At 35.4% G+C, this 19,721-nt stretch overlaps 2 protein-coding genes and 1 long non-coding RNA gene across 3 annotated transcripts; 2 read left to right on the top strand and 1 right to left on the bottom strand.

Annotated features, from left to right (window-relative positions):
• The first annotated feature begins 11 nt into the window (after positions 1-11).
• Positions 12-7,021, top strand: alad (aminolevulinate dehydratase). Its single transcript, XM_051111204.1, has 12 exons — positions 12-261; positions 1,396-1,520; positions 1,678-1,728; positions 2,651-2,747; positions 2,907-3,042; positions 3,482-3,565; positions 3,684-3,772; positions 3,859-3,914; positions 4,054-4,141; positions 5,184-5,270; positions 6,214-6,343; positions 6,552-7,021. The coding sequence occupies exons 2-12, from the start codon at positions 1,402-1,404 to the stop codon at positions 6,608-6,610; spliced, it is 996 nt and encodes a 331-aa protein (XP_050967161.1). The 5' UTR covers positions 12-261; positions 1,396-1,401; the 3' UTR covers positions 6,611-7,021.
• On the bottom strand, positions 7,018-8,125 carry LOC127166119 (uncharacterized). The gene is made up of 3 exons (XR_007827857.1): positions 8,016-8,125; positions 7,375-7,455; positions 7,018-7,284 (listed from the first exon to the last, which is right to left on the bottom strand). It is a non-coding gene; the product is annotated as an uncharacterized LOC127166119 (long non-coding RNA).
• A 62-nt stretch (positions 8,126-8,187) lies between these two features.
• fbxw5 (F-box and WD repeat domain containing 5) lies at positions 8,188-19,624 on the top strand. Its single transcript, XM_051109294.1, has 10 exons — positions 8,188-8,296; positions 10,867-11,062; positions 11,329-11,486; positions 12,632-12,815; positions 12,894-13,042; positions 13,262-13,591; positions 15,078-15,261; positions 15,370-15,517; positions 16,005-16,217; positions 17,850-19,624. Exons 2-10 carry the CDS (start codon positions 10,876-10,878, stop codon positions 18,118-18,120), a joined length of 1,824 nt encoding a protein of 607 aa, XP_050965251.1. The 5' UTR covers positions 8,188-8,296; positions 10,867-10,875; the 3' UTR covers positions 18,121-19,624.
• The last annotated feature ends 97 nt before the right edge of the window (positions 19,625-19,721 follow it).

The raw sequence follows: 19,721 nt of genomic DNA, 5'->3' as shown, positions 1-19,721 counted from the left end.
AGAGCATGTCATTTAAATATTTACAAAATTATACTTACAAAAACGTACGAAAACGTATTGAAATGTGTAGCTAAATTAAGAAATTTGCCTTTCTGAGCCATCAAGCGCCACCTGGAGGAATAGAAGTTTCGTGGAACAGGAAACAGTTGACAGCTAGCAACATTTTCCTCTCAAAAAGAAATTTGAGGATCGAGGAGTAGCACTTTAGTTAGCAAGATCTCGGTCATTTATGGTTTCCCATTAGCAGTGACTAAACACAAAGTAAGTTCATCTGAGTTGTATAATTTCACATGTTCTGTGTCATTTATGAAATGCATTAATTATTATGCATTTTACCAGCTTCATGTTTCTGTAACATTAATAATATACAGTATTATGCAGTGCTAAGGTCGATCACTATTAGCTAAAAGAAACCTGGCAAGAATATTTCGTATCGGTATTGTTAGAGATGTTAGAACAAGGGTGTAATTTAAGTACTGCCTTTGAAAGTTTTTAAACGATTGTTTAACTGTTGAATGATTATTGACATTTTAACGTTTATGTGAAATTAGTCATGAGTTAACCTAATTCATTACACATGCTTATTAAGGTCTCCTGCTTAACCATTGCAATAAAAATGTTTAATTTACATAAATATATTTTTACTGCACTTTTACCAAACACGGACACACAATAGTGTCAGATTGGTGTTACGTAGTTTACATCCAAAATACAAAACATTTATAGGTAATTGATTGACCGTAAATAATTTTTAGGTACAAAAGAAGATTTTTCTTGATTTAAATATGTTTTCTTAGGCAGGTGAATGAATATGTTTCTAATCTGCAAAGAGAGAATTTCTGCATGCTTGCGTCTTTTGTATGGCTAGAATGTCACTCTTTGCTCATTCATTCAGAAGACTTATTTTCATAAAATCAGTGGACAGAATAATATAATTACTCTCAACCACTCTGAATGTGTCCTAATAAGTCTTTTTTTTTTAATTCAGGTTTTCCCAAGTCAATACTATTAGTTTTTTAAATAATGTAGAAGTCTAAGTCTAAAATTAATGATTGAATAATTTTAGGCACATAATAATTTAGTATTATTATTTTTTAAAGATGTCTAAATGTATTTAAAATGATTAGTTTTAGAAAATATTAAATGCATTGAGGTTTATTGTTTAGACAAGAAAAAAAAATTACTCAGTTCCACATATGTGAATCCCTAAAACATGCTTTCTATTGCAGTTTTGCTTTTCAGGTGAATTTATTTTGTTTTTGTTTTGTTTTTCTGGAAAAACAAGACAAAAGAACTGATTAATAATTTTCTTTCTGTAAGGTCTGTAACTATGATTCATAATTTTGCAGTTATGTAGATTGTGTCAGTAAGTGTTTGTCTTCCATTTGAATCTAGAGGACAATGACACAGCCAGCAGACTCTATTCTACACAGCGGTTACTTTCACCCTACTCTCCGATATTGGCAGACCTGTGCTTCAGACCTCAGACCGAATAACCTCATATATCCTGTCTTCATTACGTAATGTCTTCTCTATATATATTTATTTGACAGTGGTAAATAGGTTCAGGAGTTATGTTATTAATTAAAGTAGGGGGCGGGTTTAAAGTTTCTATTTATCAGTTTGTTTGAATGAATAGAAATAGTTATATTGTCTCTCTCTGAATGATTTTAACAGTGACAGTCCTGACGCAGTGGAACCAATTGCAAGTCTACCTGGTCAAGCGAGGTATTATTCTTCACTGCCGCAAAACACATTCTTCCATCTTTGATCTTTTAGACTTGTGATTTACTGAGTTACTTCCTGTTTTGTGTTTATTCCGTCTATTTAAGTACTACTATTTCTGTAATTTGGTAACATGGTAACAAGTATCATTGAATTTGCCACTGGATTAAAATTTAAATTCAATTAATTAATTCATTCATTCATTCATATATTAATTCATATATTAGTTTAGTAATTTTACTTTCAGTTATATTAATTTTGATGTTTTTAATATAATTTGTGTAAGAGTCTCTATAAGGAAGACAATAAGTTAACAAGATGTGTATGGTTGATATAACAAAGGTGTGTGCATGTAAAGTTTGGGCTGGTTTTCTAAGATAAGCTTTAGGCAGGGTGGAGCTGGAGGTAGCCAACAAAGCACAAAGATAAAACAAGGCTCCATTTATTCTGGGTGGTTAGGTCCTCTTTGCATTGCATAAGTAGTCAGTGTCTGGTTATTTTGTCATGTAATATAGATTGTGTTCAGAGTGGAATACTATCATTCTGGTTACTGCATACTTTTTAAAATCATTTATGTGAAACAATGCACATTATGCATTACGTAATAAATAGCATTATGAGTTCAATGACAAAGATCATGCATACGGCTCTAATTAAAATAGCTCTAAATAAAAGAGCCAGTCAACATTTGAGAAAGTCATCATGTCATCGCATCTGATGGCCGCCTAGGTGACGAGGTCTTCGTTGGGAAACCGTCTTTGGGGCTCATCTAGTTGACATGGTCTCTGCTGACATTCAGGACTATAGGGGTCATCTCTAGGTGTTGATACACATGATAGTATATCATGTGTAGAAAAAATGCCAATGTATTGTTAAGACATCTTACTCAAGTTATGACAAATGATGTTTTATGTGTCTGTTTCAGATATGGTGTTAATAAGATAGAGGGTTTACTTCGTCCCCTTGTGGATAAAGGCCTGAAGTGTGTGCTTATTTTTGGAGTTCCTGCAAAAGTTGCAAAGGTTGGTGAGAAGTTTCAGTTATATTACAGTTTCAGTAAATGTGGGTCTCTGCTCTGTAAATGTGAGTCGTGGCAGCCAACACACCGTGTGATGATCAGGCTGAATTTCTGACACTGTCAGAAAATGATCGTTTTCTTGTCTTCGTGTTTGTTTTCTCAGGATGAGAGGGGCTCTGGGGCAGACACGGATGACACTCCTGCAGTGCTGGCTGTGAAGAAACTGAGGAGCACATTCCCTGATCTTATGTTGGCATGTGATGTGTGCCTTTGCCCCTATACCTCTCATGGCCACTGTGGTTAGTTTCAGTACTGGATCTGTTTACTGTTTTTATTATTATTTATTTCATGACATTCATGACAGGCTACATGGATGGGCAGGGAGGTTTTGCCCAGAACAGAACCATACCGCCAAACCAAAATCATTTTCACGATGGTGGTCCTGACAGAAATTATTTTCATGTTATGGCTCACAACCAAACAATGGATATTGAAATTTCTATTCTACTTTGTCTCAGTAAATTAAGAATAAAACACTAAAAACTAAAATACATCAGGTAAATTTAGGCATCGTAACATTGTAATTTTAAGATTAAAATTCTAAATTTACATTAAGATTTTAAACATACACCTTACACCTTTAAACATAAACTAATTGCCTGTTATTTTTTAAATGATCCCATTACAGTGATATTATTTTAGTGTATGATTTGTGACTTTCTCTATGGCACCTTAAAGGAATCCTGCGTGAAGATGGCAGCTTGGATAATGCTGCAAGCTGTTTGAGGTTGGCTGAAGTAGCTCTGGCTTATGCTCGAGCAGGTTAGTTCTAAATTCTATTTATCTGTAGCCAGTTACACATAATATGTGCATTTTTGGTAAATCGGTCTACAGAAGTCATCTTTATCACATTAGGTCAGCACTTTTTTTTTCCCACTAGGATGCCATATTATCGCCCCTTCAGATATGATGGATGGACGAATTGCAGCCATTAAGCAAGCACTAATTGCCAATGATCTTGGCAACAAGGTTGAGAAATCTCACTTCTGGGTGTGAACGACAGAGTTAAATCGAATAACAGCAGATACTGACTCAGTATCTTCTTTCTTTCTTAGGTGTCAGTGCTGAGCTACAGTGCTAAATTTGCCTCTTGCTACTATGGACCATTCAGGTAGTGTACTAATGATTCCCTTTATAATGTTATAGTTGACCACCTTCTTAGTTTTTATAAATGTATAGATGATGTAAACATCACTATTTTTGGTAAGCCAATTTTAAAATTGTCTCTGAATTTCTTTTAACATTTTAAGAGATGCTGCACAGTCTAAACCTGCTTTTGGAGACAGAAGATGTTATCAGCTGCCCCCTGGTGCCAGAGGACTAGCACTGCGGGCCTGTGTAAGAGAATATCTTCTATATTTATCACTCAAATTAAAATCGACTGACAAATACAGTTTTCACAGATTTTCTTTTGAAACATCATCTAAATTTTGACTACAGAAATGAGCACTTTGACTAGACCAGTGGTGTCTTTTTTCTATTGTATGGGATGCTCCAAGTGAAGTATTAGCAGTATATTAATTAGAAGTATAGACCAATTTGGAGTAGACATCATAGTTATGTCACTTGCAGCTGTGCACGCATTGTGGTGGCAGAAGAACACTGGTAACAAGTGGAGAGAAACTGGTAAAAAAAAAAAAAAAAATAGAATAAGAGAAAAAAAATATTATTGTGCCTTTGGATGTTAGAATGGTAATGCAAATAATTTGAATGCCAATAGAATACTGACATCAAAGATGCCATTTGAAGCTAAACGCAGACCGACAGACTATGGATGAAACCTGCTATGATCATTCTACTTTTAAAGCATATATTTGATTTAAACAACAGGTCTACATAGTATTCATATATGCACTTCATAGGAGACCTATTGTATTAGCCCTACAGTTATAGCATGAAATAAAATTTAAATCTATAGCATTTTACATAACATTGACCTATTTTATCTCACAATTCTTTTTTTTTCTCACAAGTTTTTTCTCGCAAATGCGCATTTTATCTCCTAGTTTGAATTTTTTAACTAGATCTAACTCTGCAATAGAAAGTTTGTTAATTCTGAGGAAAAACATCCAGAAGTGTGGGATATAAACTCATGATTCTGAGCTGAGGGGAAAAGAGAAAATGACAATCTATTTTTCTTATCTGAATTGTAATAAAGTTCCAATATAATCTCAGAACTGAGAGAATAAAGCCATAATTTTGAAATATAAACTCCAATTTAATTTTTTTTATTCTTTAATTCCATGGCTTCCATAGATTGCTACTTGAAAACTGTAATTTTCTGCCACCAGGTAGGTTTCGGTTACAAAAAAAAAAAAAAAAGCCATCACTGTTTGCAAACACAAAATTGGTCTATATGGATTTGTTTCTTTGCTGCTAGGACCGGGATGTGAAAGAAGGTGCTGACATGCTGATGGTGAAGCCTGGATTACCATACCTTGATATTGTGAGAGAGGTCAAGAATAAGGTAATAACTTTTCTGCCACTTCATGCTGTATTCAGAAATCATTTTCTTCATGCTCAGAAAAACATTATTTTACATTGTAGGAAAATTGTTCAATATGCACTTGCGTCACACTTCTTTAATTAAACTTGCTGATGTTTAATCAAGCATGAACTCATAAACCTGCATATGACTGTTGGCCTGAAGCAGTGCTTTATAGTTTACAATGTTAAAAATAAAAGAGTTTTCAGAAAATTGACTTACCCTCAGGCTATCAAAAATATACTGTCGGTGAGTCTGTTTCTTTTTTAGAAATTTAGCATTATATCACTTGCTTACGTCAGAATAATTGTCTGAACAGCTGATATTATCCATAATATCGCTTTCTCCAAATAATCTCATCTGAATCAGGAGAGAAAAATGCACAAATCAAGCATGTTTTATAAGGAAAAACAGTTCAAACAAATATGTCTGTGAATTTTGATGTGAGTTCACAAAAGGGGATAGACATTTTCATTGGAGTAAGCGTTATTATGGATTATGGACTCGTATTTTGGCTAGAAGTGACGGTTTACCGTTGAAACTCCTCAATGATTAATTTGTTACGAACATGCAGCTTTTCACTTCACAAGACATTAATTGATGGACTGGAGTCATGACGATTAGTTACGGATTACTGTGTGGTTTTTGGATTCTCATTTCCCAAACTGTCTTCTGATGAAAAAACAAACTTAACTAAATCTTTAATGGCCTGAGGGGAGTCAATTTTCAGCATTTTTGGATGCACTGTTTCTTTACATTTGCTTTAAAATGCCAGGAAGATGTGCTTGAGAACTCATCTATATAGTGACCCTCCGAAAGCAAAGTGTCTCAAAGCGCTATAGTTTGCAGCAAAAACTAAACAGTGTAATTTGTGAGTAATGTTTTTGCAAGTCTAAATACCTTCATGTTCTCTGTCTCCCAACAGCACCCTACTCATCCACTGGCAGTGTACAATGTGTCAGGCGAGTTTGCCATGTTGTGGCATGGAGCTGAAGCTGGAGCTTTTGACCTGCGCACTGCAGTTATGGAGTCTATGACTGCCTTCCGTCGAGCAGGTGAGAAGGGGAATATAGAAGATAAAGTAAATTATTTGAATCTGTTAAGGCCAGGATTTTCTAAATTGCAAAAATATAAAGATTGCATTGTTTTCGTGCAGGACCTTGGTGTTTTACTTAGTCTTCTTTACTGACTCAAAAAATTGATGGTTTACAGGTAATACTTAATACTCATGAAGCATTTTTAACACTGTTTGCTTTCTTTCAGGAGCTGACATCATTATCACCTACTATGCCCCACAATTGCTCACATGGTTAACAGAGTAATGTGTTGGCTTTCCCATATGAATGAACTTTGAAAGTGAAAACTAGGACTTGAAGTAAATCTGACAACAAATATTACTACACAAATCAACAACTTTTTTTCCACAATTTTGTTATTTGATTTATGTATTTAGTTATTAACACATTAAATCAGCTTTGATTTTTCAACTTTTTGTAGTTTACAGATGTCAAATTGGTCATTTATTTTCTAAATGTGTTTGAGTACAGCACAGAGTTGTTGTCATTTTAATGTGCTTCTATAACACTGAAAGTAGACCTCAGGTTTGTAATTACAGCTGTTTAGTTTTCAAATGAATGCACTAATAACATAGGAAGCTTTACATTGTTTCATGTAGTGCATCTTCAAAATGTTTGTAACTAAAAAGATAAGAATAAAGCAAGAGCCACGGTAAACATCATTTGTTTATTATTGACCACTCAGTTTTGTATTGTGCTTTATTTACTGAAAAGGTTATCAGAATTCCCCATCTCCTTTATAGAGTTTACAGGCAATTCATCATTGCTGTCAGTATATAAAAAATACTGGAAATGTGGATTTATAATAAGTGTTTCAATTCCTAATGGAGTTTTAAAAAGTGCAACTTATATAGGAACCACACTGAATGAGGAAGGGTGACTTGGTAGAGTTGCCCTTGAGACTGACCAAACTTGCTGTCCTGCAGAAGAAAGAAGAATTTAAAAGTATGTAAACTCTAATCTAAATCCCGTTTAACTATTTTGTAAAGTAATGTCCATATATTACTTACTGTTAGCATGTCACCTTGTGTTTGTGGCTCTTTTTGAGGATGTAAGACACGAAGCCAACCTCTCAGCCAGATAAGAAAGCCCTAAGAACACATTAATAATATTTCACATTACTAAACACTTCTGCAGCTGTGTGCTAATACTAGCATTTGATAAAGGGACACAGATGGAACTGTTGGGTATGAACATACATACTGTAGGTCTTTCAATCCTGACAGTAAACAAACAAATGTTGGAATATTATGGATGCAATCTGAAAACGATATTATACCAAGGGACAATATACAGTAAGTTGTAGTGTGGTTCTGATAAATATGACACATCTCTTAAGACTTAAACAATAAAAAAGAATTACAAGTAAATGGCTTTTCTCCATTACCTCATTACAGATCCTGCTCATGTAAAGTGATATGACCAGTGTCAGTTTTCTTATCCATATATGTTCTGAATGAGCCATTAAATTAGATGTTGCAATAATAAAAAAAAATAATAATAATCTTAGTAATTTGTTTACATTTCCATTGTATGAACCCCTTAATTATAACTGTGTACATAATATAATTTAAGAGTAAAATTATGTTTCTAATAATTAAACAGAAAAATAATTAGACTTTTAGAGAGCTGAGTTTATGGTTAAACTTACCTCTCATAATCAGTCATAGTAACATAGCTGACTTTGTCTTATCCAAATGGGTGCTCTAATAATCTACTGCACTCGAGACATCCTACGGCACACCACACGTAAACATTTTCTGTGATCGACTATTGTGACCTGGCCTATTCAACACATATCGCATCGACGTTCGATTCATGTAGACTAGGGATTGTGCTAGTCGTTTAACCGGAGCTGAAACAAATCGAGGATGATATCTTTTCCTTGGTTATAAACTTGCAAAGCACTCCACAGGTTGTGGCCTTTGGCAGGTAATGTCAAATTTAATTAAACATGTATTTGAAATATAATGTACTTTGATAAAGCTTGCCCATATTTGTTTATCTTAACCTTTGGTAATGAGCTTAGCTTATGTTATTAGCTGCTTTAGCTCCAAACAAAAAATAATAATATTAAAATAGCAGTATTATATCAGGCTCATTATGTGCACTTAAAACTGTATATTCCTGTTATCTGTGATGTTACATATATTGATGAACAAAACTGTCTTTTTTCCCGTTTATCATAATGTTTATCATAATGTTTTTGGTCGCTTATATAAAGAAAATTACTGGACTGGAACTTTAATTTGGGTTAAATTTAGTTTAAAAATAGGCAGTACAGTTTATTTGTTCAATATCTGACATAACATAAAAACAATCACCAAAACCTGTTACCAAATTTGTATATGGATGCACTGCTAGAAAATAAAATATATCTCATTTTATAAATCTGCTCTGATTTGGACGTTCCATTCATAAATTTAACAAAAATAAATAAATAAAAATAAAAATTAAATAAAATAATAATAACACTGGTTATGTGCATAACCGAGAATTTCTGTATCACTGCATGCTTACAAACATTACATAGTTATTTATTTATACCTAATTTATCTTTCATTATCAAACTTTCCATAAATGAACTAAATATTTTTTCATTAAAAAATAGACAAAACAATATAGATTTATACCATCATGTCAGCTATCTATTATAAAACTAATTACGAAAATTTCTACAATAAGCGCTTCCCTAGAAAAATGTATGTATTTTTTGGTCATATGTGTTAGCTTTTAACATTCAGCAGTGAAAGGGTATGGATATCATACTCATTTATTTTTATGTATAAAGAAAGTATCCTTTATGAGTTAAATGCTCTTAGATCAGTTGATTCAGATCATTAAAAAAACAGAATCTACAGATTCTACTTTAGTAATGGCTATAAATAAGTTATTTTTCTAGTTTCTGTTTACTCTTTTTACCTCTTAAAAAAATACCTCTAAAAATAAACATATGGGTGGATAAGGAGAGACTGTGTTACTCGGTCATAATTTACAGCTGTCAGATCTTAAATTAGAGTAGAGAAATGAGAGGGGTGAGCCACACTTTTTACCCACTATAGTGGATGGATTTGCAGACAGTTCATTATTTATTATCTAGTCATCAATAAATGACACTATTTAGTAGATTGTCTTTTTTAAATAGTACCCAAAAACAACATTGTACTGCTGTGCCTTCAACAGGAAACAACAGTGATCAATAGGTAAAGTAACTTTAATAATTAAATATATTGTTTAATTAGTAAACTTTTTTTTATGTAACAGCCAGTCTTTCACAAGTGAGAAACATGCAGTTAAAACATAAAATGCAACCAGTGTATTGGTATTTTTATTTAACTTGGTTTAACCATGGTGACCATCTATGTGTCATGGTGCACAATAAATTTGGGTTATACAGTTCATTAGTATCTCATCCCAGGATGATCCGAGTCCTGTGTAAGGCAGGTTCACTCTTGTAGTTTGAGTTCACTTGGAACATTTAGTCCTGGTTTGTTTTGCATTCACACTAAAACTGACCAAACAGAAAGATACAAAACCAAAGGTGTAAAGATAAGGTTACAGCCTGATTGGACAGCTTTGATGACGTATTTTGTGACAGTACTTGCCAAACAACCAAAACCATGCTGTGTGCTGGGCTAAATGTGCTTATTGTATTTGTGTACATATGGGGGTATTTTTTACCAGCTAACAATATGATACAAATAGCTTGTAAAATGTGTAAAGGAGTCAAAACAGTGCCAGTAATTCTTCTGCTGCACACACAAAAATCTGCTGTAAGGAGATGGCACTTCTGACACCTGTACTGAAATGTAATAGGTTTTTCTTAATTTTGACATCTTTAGTCCCTGCTACATTAATATTGTAGCTGAACTTCAAGAGTATCCACCTAAACCTGCCAAGTGTAAACAAACCCTCAGTTTTTTTACCTGTTGATATCTAAAAATGACCTAAACATTTGTCACATTACATTGGGTGAATAAGACAAGATGTCTAGACACATGTGTCCAGGAAATACTGGAATCTGCAAAAGCAAGTTTGGCAGGATCAGAAGGTTTAAACATTTGTTTTCATCTCAGATATCTGGTTTTCATAAAGCACAAACAGGCTTTTGTTCTGTGCATTGTTGTTTTGGTTTGTATTTTTATAGTGCCTTTCTAAAACCCAAGGTTGTCTTATAAATTTAGAAAAAAAGGCAAATAAGACATCCATAACAAAGTAAAGTTCACAGACCAAAATCCTAAAAAAATAAATAAATAAATAAAATTAAAAACCAGGAGGAGATAGGCGATTAAGTTCACAGTCCTCAATTGGTGTTTGCCAGGTTTCTGTAAGCAACAGCACAGTTATCATCAGAGATAAGGTCCAGAAGAAAAGTTTCTTTACCAGTTAATGAACAAATGTTAAGAAGCACAAAAATTCCATTAGCCATTGTTAATATAACAACAGCAGAGTTGGCTTTTGTTAATGTAATCGCTGAAAGTCATTGTAAATGTTTTTTTCAGGATGTCAGGATGGCAAGTGGCCCTGGCTTGCCTGACAGCCTGGTGCTGGAAATCTTCTTGCATCTCCCTCATAAGGCAGTGCTGAGCGCAGGGTTCACCTGCCGTCAGTGGTTTGCTGTGTCACGGGATGAGTTCCTCTGGAAGGAGCTCTTCTACAACTACTACTGCATCCCGCGTTCTGTGCCTCGCCACCCTGGTACTACAGCTGGAGCTGAACTTTTATTTAAACTGAATCATAGGCAATGAATTCATGTGTAAAATATATAAGCACACACCTTCACATCTGTGGCATGAAGTAATTTATTTTTATCTTACAAAACAAATATATACATGTGGCCCAAGTAGTAAAAGAACTGTGACAGTGCCTAAAGTTATCCACTTTTCCCCCTCTTTGTCATGTGTGAATGCCGCACTGTAGTGGCACTCCCTGAAAGTAATAATGTGTTTCCTACATGTGTGCAGCGGCTGGGTCATGGTACAGGGAGTTCAGGCGGTTGTATGACTGCATTCCCTGTGTGGAGGTTCAGATTCTGAAGGAACATCATGATCAGGTCTTGCATTTGGCCTTCTCTCACCGTGGACATCGCTTCTCTTCCTGCTCCAAAGACTGTACTGTTAAAGTAAGACTGCCTACTGCTTGCTTCGTAAAGATAAAAACGACATTGAATTTTTTTTTCTTCAGATTATGCCAGTCATAACATACAATCTATATGGTTATATGCAGAAAAAAAGAACATCTGGATAGTTGGCACAACATCATAGTAGTGTATTACACTGTTCCAGCCTACAAATGTTCAACCTAATATGACGTCATTAATTAATTAATTGATTAATTGACTGTTTCTAGCACAAATGATAGGTTATGCATTTAATAATTTTTTAAAGCAGATAACAAGAAGTATGACATGACATACAATTTTTCTTGTCCAGACACATTTCTTAAAAAAATGCATTTCATACTAGGGATGCAATTTCATACTCGGCAAAACCGAAAAAAAACGCAATTCACACGTGCATATTGAACCGTGGATGTCGTACTGAATGGTTCGATATTATATTGAGTGTTGTGGCATCCCTATTTTATAGATATAATGACTTAATTTCTGATATTGTAAAAAAATAAATAAAGTAAAATTAAAAGTAAAATTCTAACTTATACAGCTCTGCATATTTTTAATATTTATTAGTAAAAAAAAATATATGACAAACCTTTGTCCGCTAAATCAGTTATGTGCTGTGATAAACATGAATGAAAAAACAGGATGTTGATATCATAGAGAGGATCTCCGTAGGCTGGCATCACTGAGGGTCCAAAAACAACATAATTTGACCGTCATGTGACAGGCAGTGGTAGTTTAGATTATAAAATGTCATGTAGTGCCACACCCAAAAAAATGATATTTTAGTTATGATAACTCATAAGTTATGATACTTGTAGAAAATACTTTTTACTTTAAAAAATATGTATTTTTAAAAAGATTTTGAAAATAATAGTTTTGATGTTCACATTTTAAGGGCGTAAGGAAACAATTTCACTTGATATTTGTTACATTAATATGTTTGTTAAATGAATGGATTTTACAGCAAGATGAAACCAACACGATACCGATTGCATTTCTAAGAAAAAAAAAAAAAATTCACCTGAATAAAACTCAAATTACCCATATGCATAGACAACATGTAAACTAAAATCTTGATGTTTAAAAATTTGATGTTATTTACTTTGTTATTCACTTAATAGAATTCACTTCATGTACTTTCACAGCTTTGGGACACGGAGCGATCAGATGGCACCATCTCTTTGGTTCACAGCTCCAGCATGCGACAGTTTAACTGGGGCTACACTCAGTTCTCACAATTTAATGCTGATGACACACTCCTGCTGGTGTCAGGGGTCTACCTGGGCCCACATCATTCCTCCTCTGGAGAGATTGCAGTCATCAGTTTGGGTAGAGACAGCTGTTACATACACAGATTGCACATACCCACTGTAAATAAATTTCTGATTGATGTTGTTGTTTCTGTAGAGAACTACACTCTGCTCTCCCGTGTGAGAAATAAGCCATATGATGTGTTCGGCTGCTGGCTGAATGAGACTCACCTCATCTCTGGTAACCTGCACTGGATTGGCAACATGACCTCCTGTTCTGTTCTCTGGCTCAACAAAGCCTTCCAGGTCCAGTTCTTTAAGGTCTTAAAGTGATGTGTGGAGTCCATAATTAACCTATTGGACATGAAATATATTTTTCATTCCATTAAAGAATATTTAGTCACATTAAGTTATGCCAATAACACAAAATATTTCTAGCTAAACTTTGAATGGTTATGGATTTGTGTAGCTATTAGATATTTTTGTCCTAACTGCTCACTCTGTGTTACCTCTCTCCATGTTTAGGACATTGAGTCCGAAAACGTGAATGTTGTGAAACGTCTCTTTAAGATCCAGAACATCAATGCCAGCACTATCCGCACAGTGATGGTGGCCCACTGCCGTCGACATGACTCTCCTGACCTCCTTCTTGACTATGAAGCTCAGTCACAGGCCCAAGCTCAAGCCCAGCGGACACAGCAGCACCAGCCTCTCTTCTTTGATCTGGGAAACACAGACAGTGAAGAGGAGGAGGATGAAGATGAAGAGGATGAGGAGAATGTGGAGCGAGGGGAAAAAAAAGTGTCAGCACATTTACCCTCATTTAACCCATCTGGGATTCAGCACGTTATACACGTAAGCACCATAGAAAGTGCTGCACCTACAGCGTTGTTTTCATTTCTAGTAGAGAATTTTTAGATAGTAAAATGCGACATCTGTTGCGTTGCCTTTACATTTAGCATTTACATTTTGTTAGATAATTCTGACTGTCTCTGAATGTAACGGCACTGTTCATAATAAAACTAAACCACCGGTTTGTGTCATAAAAATAGACAGTAAAAAGATTTTCAAAAGGTCAAAGGTCAAAACAAAAGGACACTGGTCCCCTTTTATGGCTTGTTTCCACAAAGCAGTACAGGTCAGAACAGTACAGTACAGTACGTTTCAGGATGGAACCATGATCCAGCTTGCGATTTCATTGCCAACAGTACCCTCACTTGCTAGGTGTATGCTGGAAAGTAGCGATCATTGATTTTGGGCGGTGACGTTTCACAAGTGCCAAGTGAGAAATGGCTATTGTCTGTGTGAAAATATAAAATACACTGTTATATTGTTTTGTGTTTGTGCACTCTGATTTAAATAAGCCCAACACGCATGAACAGTATAGCGGAACCGAGTGAACGGGATGCTTTATCCCCTTGTAGCACACACAAGTGGCAATTATAGTCAACCAATCAACGTTCTGCAGTGAGTTTAGCTCCACCCTTTTGGTACCGTTTGCTGTGTTAGGTACCCCAATGGAAGGGTATCAAAAAAGTGGTACGGTTTGCTATTTTGATACCATTCACAACTTCTGACAATGGAAACGGAAGTAATTGCGTACCATACTGTACTGTACTGCTTGGTGAAATACAGGCCATTAGTGTTTTTCATACTTACAAAGATGCAGAATACATTGATCTTCTGGGGAAATGGGAAGTGTTTTCTTTGTTGCACATTTTTGAAAATGCTCTCTTGCAACAAAAAGCATTGGATTGGATATACTGCAAGATAAAATCAAGTGTTATGCATGATATTTTTTGGATACCCATTTTTGAAAAAGATCAAACAGGAAGTCTGAATTGACACTATTGACTTAAATGTTACCTAAATGGTTCATCTGTGCAGAAAAAATGTCATAACACTTCAGTTGAGGGACCAGTTCTCACTATTAACTAGTTGCTTATTAGCATGCATATTGGCTGTTTATTTAGTCTTATGAAGCACATAATACCTTATTTTAAATGACCATATTTGAGATCCCTTAATCCTACCCCATTCACAAACTTAACAACTACCTTACTATAGTTACTTTTACAGCTAACTAATAATAAGCAGCAAATTAGGAGTTTATTGAGGCAAAAGTCATAGTTAATGGTAAGAATTGGTCCCCAACTAAAGTGTGACCAAAATCACTTTAATTAAAATGTAATAACTTGCTTAACTTCTGAAATATACAGCAATCATAATTATAGCAACAGATTTAACAACAATTTCAGTAAGCCATGCTTTAACAACACTTCTACAGCTGTTATTGTATGGTGTCATTTATGTATGTATTTTCTGTATTTGCTGGCGTTAGGGTCGTCAGAGCATAGCTGTTCGTGATCGAGAGTTGGAGACAAAGGTGGCCAGGTTGATGGGGAGCAGACGCACCAAAGCTCCTGATCCAAACCTGGTGTCTCCCTCAGCTCCTGAAGAAGGAGAGGACAAGACCTACCTCCTCTTCACCACCGGCAGCCTTACCTACTCGCCTCACCAAATAGGTGAACATGCGTTTATGTCTCTTGATTGGACGCTGTAGGAATGATTACTTAACCTGCTCATTTCATACATGCCTGGATGGTAAATTCATGTGTTTATATGTGTTTTAGGAATCAAGCGAATAATGCCTGATCAAATGACAACGTGCGGTCCTGTGTTGGGAGAGGAGCGCAGTACAGATGAATTCTTTGACTCGCTGGATCATGTGATTGACATACATGGCCACATCATTGGCATGGGTCTGTCACCTGACCATAGGTGTGTGTTGTGCAGCAGTAGATGACTAACAAACATGAGCTTTTAACTGATTGGCAGGATGTTGCTATTGTGTTTCTATGGAGTACAAAGTCACACAGTCTTCCTGCAGGGGGCGCAAGCAGGCTTAGAAAGTTTTTTTTATTATTATTATTAAAAGGTGCAGCATCCAATATTGACAGCTAGTGGTTGAAATCGGTACTGCAGTCCAAATTCAAAAATATTGGAGATAGTTGTTTCTCCTGCCCACTCCTCTAAATTTCCTAAATATCTGCAAACATTATGGTATTTTTATGCTTTAGTACAGTCAAAAATTACATACAGTACATTTTATATTTCAGTCTTTTCATTTCCGCTTAATTAATCTCTACAGTGTTTTATATAAAATGCCTACATAGCCATGGAAAATCATGGACAACAACTCATGAAAACCCTGCTGAAATCAACGCATTATCAATTAAAATGGCAACTGTCGTTCGTCTGTTCACAGGTACTTGTACGTGAACAGTCGAGCGTGGCCGACAGGGTGTGTGATCTCTGACCCCATGTCCCCTCCGCCTATCGCAGAGGAAATCGACCTGCATGTGATTGATCTGAAGAGTCTTAGAGAGGAGCGCCGAAGCCTTCGAGCCCACCGGGCCTTCACACCAAACGATGAGTGCTTCTTTATCTTCCTTGATGTCAGCCGAGACTTTGTTGCAAGGTAACTTACAGCCCAACATAGCACATTTTATTTGCAGTAGTAAACTGATTTTTTTTGGGGTTGTTTACCAGTTGGAGTACAGTATGTGCGGTTTACGAGTCAGTTTTTCTTTCACTGGCTGATACGACACTGGTCTTGAACTTTATACTGACAAGCAAATGGCAAGGGTTCAGCATCAGGAAAATGTTTTTGAAAAGCAGGTTTTTATGTTGTGGGAATAGCTTTCAGCAGATTAAAGTCATCATAGCTTTTCAGTGCTGATTGCTCACAATTACTTAACTGTCAGTTGGTTGCATGGCTTATTAAGCTTTTAAGATCATTGTAAGCTTGCAATTACCTTCAGGCTTTTACATGATGAATGCATACTGAAAGAAAAAGGGATTTTTATTTATTGATTTATTTTTTCCTTTGAAACTTTTCTTAATTTAGACAGTCATATCCACACTGCTATATAATAGTGATGTGTGACATTTGACCACAAAACCAGTCATAAGTGTCTTTTTTTTTTTTTTATAGAGATTCATAAATCATCTGAAAGCTAGAATAAATAATCTTTCTATTGATGTATGGTTTGTTAGGATAGGACAATATTTGGCTGAGATACAACTATTTGAATATGGAATCTGGAATCTGATGATGCAAAAAAATCTTAATAATGAGAAAGTGTCCTTTAAAGTTGTCCAAATGAAGTTCTTAGCAATGCAAAAATTAAGTTAAGTTTTGATATATTTATGGTAGGAAATTTACAAAATATCCTAATGGAACATGATCTTTACTTAATACCCCAATGATTTTTGGCATAAAAGAAAAATCAATAATTTTGACCCATAAAATGTATTGTTGGCTATTGCTACAAATATACCTGTGCTACTTATGGCTGGTTTTGTGGTCCAGGGTCACATATGTGACTTCATTAAGTTGACAACATACCAACATAGTACTACAGCTAGGTAATATATAATAACATTTTGATGATATTTGATATAAAGGCTACATGTCAATATTATTGGCTTTGAAATGGCTTTTAAAAGTAGTTTGTTTTTTTTCACCCTTTGCTTTTTGCAATAATTTGCAAGAGGAGAATTTTTGGTGTAAATCATTCTCAATGATCATGGTCGGGGTGGATTTTTACTTTTCAGCACATTCTTTTCATTTGCCATGCATCTTCTAGGATATATAGCAATATTTGAATGACAATAAATTTCTGTTTATTTAACTTATTGATTGAAATGGATAATTTGAATAATTGATTCACACAAATGAATTTCCTAATTTCATCCATGTTTTTGCTGCTGAGATGCTATCGAAAATATATCTTGGATACTTGCAAGCAGTCAAGGAACGGCAGTGAAACTAACCTACTTTTGGACACTTGGAAGCATTTTAAAATCATGGCTTTATTCACAGTATTAGTGTTATATCCTGAACAAAAGAATATTGGGCCAATTGTAAATTGCCCTGTCTTACACTAATCCTACTAAATCTTAGCAATGACTGCTTACAATAATGTAAAATCCGTGCTATGCACTCATCTTAAAAAATACTTGATGAACAGATCAAAAGCATTATTGCTTATAAGTCATAACTGCACTTGGAGTGTTAATTGTCTACTTTGTATAAATGTCTGTGTAGTGGTGCAGAGGACAAGCACGGTTACATCTGGGACCGGCACTACAACATCTGCCTGGCGCGCCTGAAACATGATGACGTGGTCAACTCTGTGGCCTTCAGCCCAGCAGACCAGGAGCTGCTGCTGTCTGCCAGCGACGACTCCACCATTAAAGTGTGGCGCTCGCCACGCATGGTGCGTCTCGCTGAGGCACCCCAGCGGCCCCCTCGGGCTCGCAAACTGCTCTCCTCCTTGCTTGGCCACAGAAGTGCTAATCTGAATGGTAAACCCTGACCTAGACCCTGGCGGGCGTAACGCAAGAGAGAAGCACCACGGAAAGACACTCCATGAGCAGAGGGACACGTGTGAGGTCAAGAAACTGAGGATTCCACATGGGTCTTTATCTCTTAGTGGCCCTTTTGCAGGATGTACCGTGAAGATGAAAAGCAATCTTTGAATAAAGAAACAACTAAAGAAAATGGGCTCCTTGGTATGCTGTATTTGTAAAAGATCACTGATGCACATGAAAATATGGAAGACTGACATCAACAGGTTATGTGACTTCAAGAGCAAGAACCAAGAATTTGAAGAAAGATGATAAGGTCACATTCACATATATGTGTGACACGTGTGTGGTTTGAAAGTTAATTTAACCCTGTCATAATGAATGAAGCGCCACCTGTGCATGTCTGCACGTTTGTACTTTATGTAATTTTTTTGTTGTTGGCACCTTTTTTAGTAGATGTTAAACAAGCAACCTGATGATCAGAACAAGGACATGGCTGAGTGTTTGAAGTGCTAACAAAATCTAAATTTTGCTACAGATTTACAACACTGTTGTGTCACTGGTGTTTTTTCTCTGTTCCAGTTTTATGTAGAGGAGCAGTTTGATTTAACATCATTACAGAATGACAATGCAGATGTTTACTCCTGAGCTACCCCATCTATGATTTTATCATTGAAATCTATTGATCATACTATATTGAAAATGTAAAAGTTCCAAAGAAACTCCAAGTCTTCATGTTGAACTTTTAGTTGTTGGCTTTATACAATCATTTGATTTTAACAATGCACGAGTGCTGCACCTCTGTTATGGTGGAATATTTATTTTATATGTACATCTAGTATGACATTTCATGAGAATTAATGTAGGTTGGCTTATGAAAACTACCAAAATCTGAAGAAAAAAAAGGTCCAACACCAACCATTACATTTTCCATTACATGTTTGTGTAGGTGGGCTTTATGACTTTACAGCATTAAGATACTATGCAGCATCAGGGTGCTTTGCTACTTCATATCCATAAGCATGTTTCCGTCACCTCCAGCAATACACCTTCCTGTGTCATAAGCTCACATTGTTTAGCAGCATTAAATATTCAGCAATGGTGCTCATTTGTTATGATCTCAGACATCACGAAAAAGTGACAAAATGCTCCCCCCATGCCGCACATATATGATTTACATATGTGAAATTCGGCTGTAATGTTACTCACGCAAATTACTTTTTGTTGATTTCATTTTGGCTCCTTAAGATTTTATTTATGCACATAAAGCAATTTAAGTTTGATCTCCTTTAGTTGGGGTTTGGATCATGACGAGCAGCATTCGTCTCTGTAGATGCGAGAACATCAGTTGTTGGTTTTTTTTTTAACTTTTGGACCTGATTCCCTTTGTGACATTTGTTTGAGCTTGTGCATCTGATTTTCCCAACTGCCCTTCAGCTATTTGTCATTAGTAGATTTTGTATTGTGGAATGTGTAAAAATTTGTTTGACCCATTAAACTATTTTTCTTTTACCAGGCGCAATGTCAATTTCTTAGCCTTTTTATATACAGTTTGTATTTTTACTGAAGACTAGAACTGGATAAAATATACATACCTCTATAGAGAGCA

The sequence above is a fragment of the Labeo rohita genome, chromosome 5 (genome assembly GCF_022985175.1).
Source record: "Labeo rohita strain BAU-BD-2019 chromosome 5, IGBB_LRoh.1.0, whole genome shotgun sequence".
Classification (NCBI taxonomy): domain Eukaryota; kingdom Metazoa; phylum Chordata; class Actinopteri; order Cypriniformes; family Cyprinidae; genus Labeo; species Labeo rohita.
This window is presented reverse-complemented; position numbering and strand designations above follow the sequence as displayed.

Coding starts and splice junctions, on each gene's coding strand:
- alad (XM_051111204.1), top strand. CDS start 1,402: ATGACACAGCCAGCAGACTCTATTCTACACAGCGGTTACTTTCACCCT. Junction 3,773..3,858: donor CCAATGATCTTGGCAACAAG/GTTGAGAAATCT, acceptor TTTCTTTCTTAG/GTGTCAGTGCTGAGCTACAG. Junction 3,915..4,053: donor TGCTACTATGGACCATTCAG/GTAGTGTACTAA, acceptor TAACATTTTAAG/AGATGCTGCACAGTCTAAAC.
- fbxw5 (XM_051109294.1), top strand. CDS start 10,876: ATGGCAAGTGGCCCTGGCTTGCCTGACAGCCTGGTGCTGGAAATCTTC. Junction 12,816..12,893: donor GATTGCAGTCATCAGTTTGG/GTAGAGACAGCT, acceptor TTGTTTCTGTAG/AGAACTACACTCTGCTCTCC. Junction 15,262..15,369: donor CTACTCGCCTCACCAAATAG/GTGAACATGCGT, acceptor TATGTGTTTTAG/GAATCAAGCGAATAATGCCT.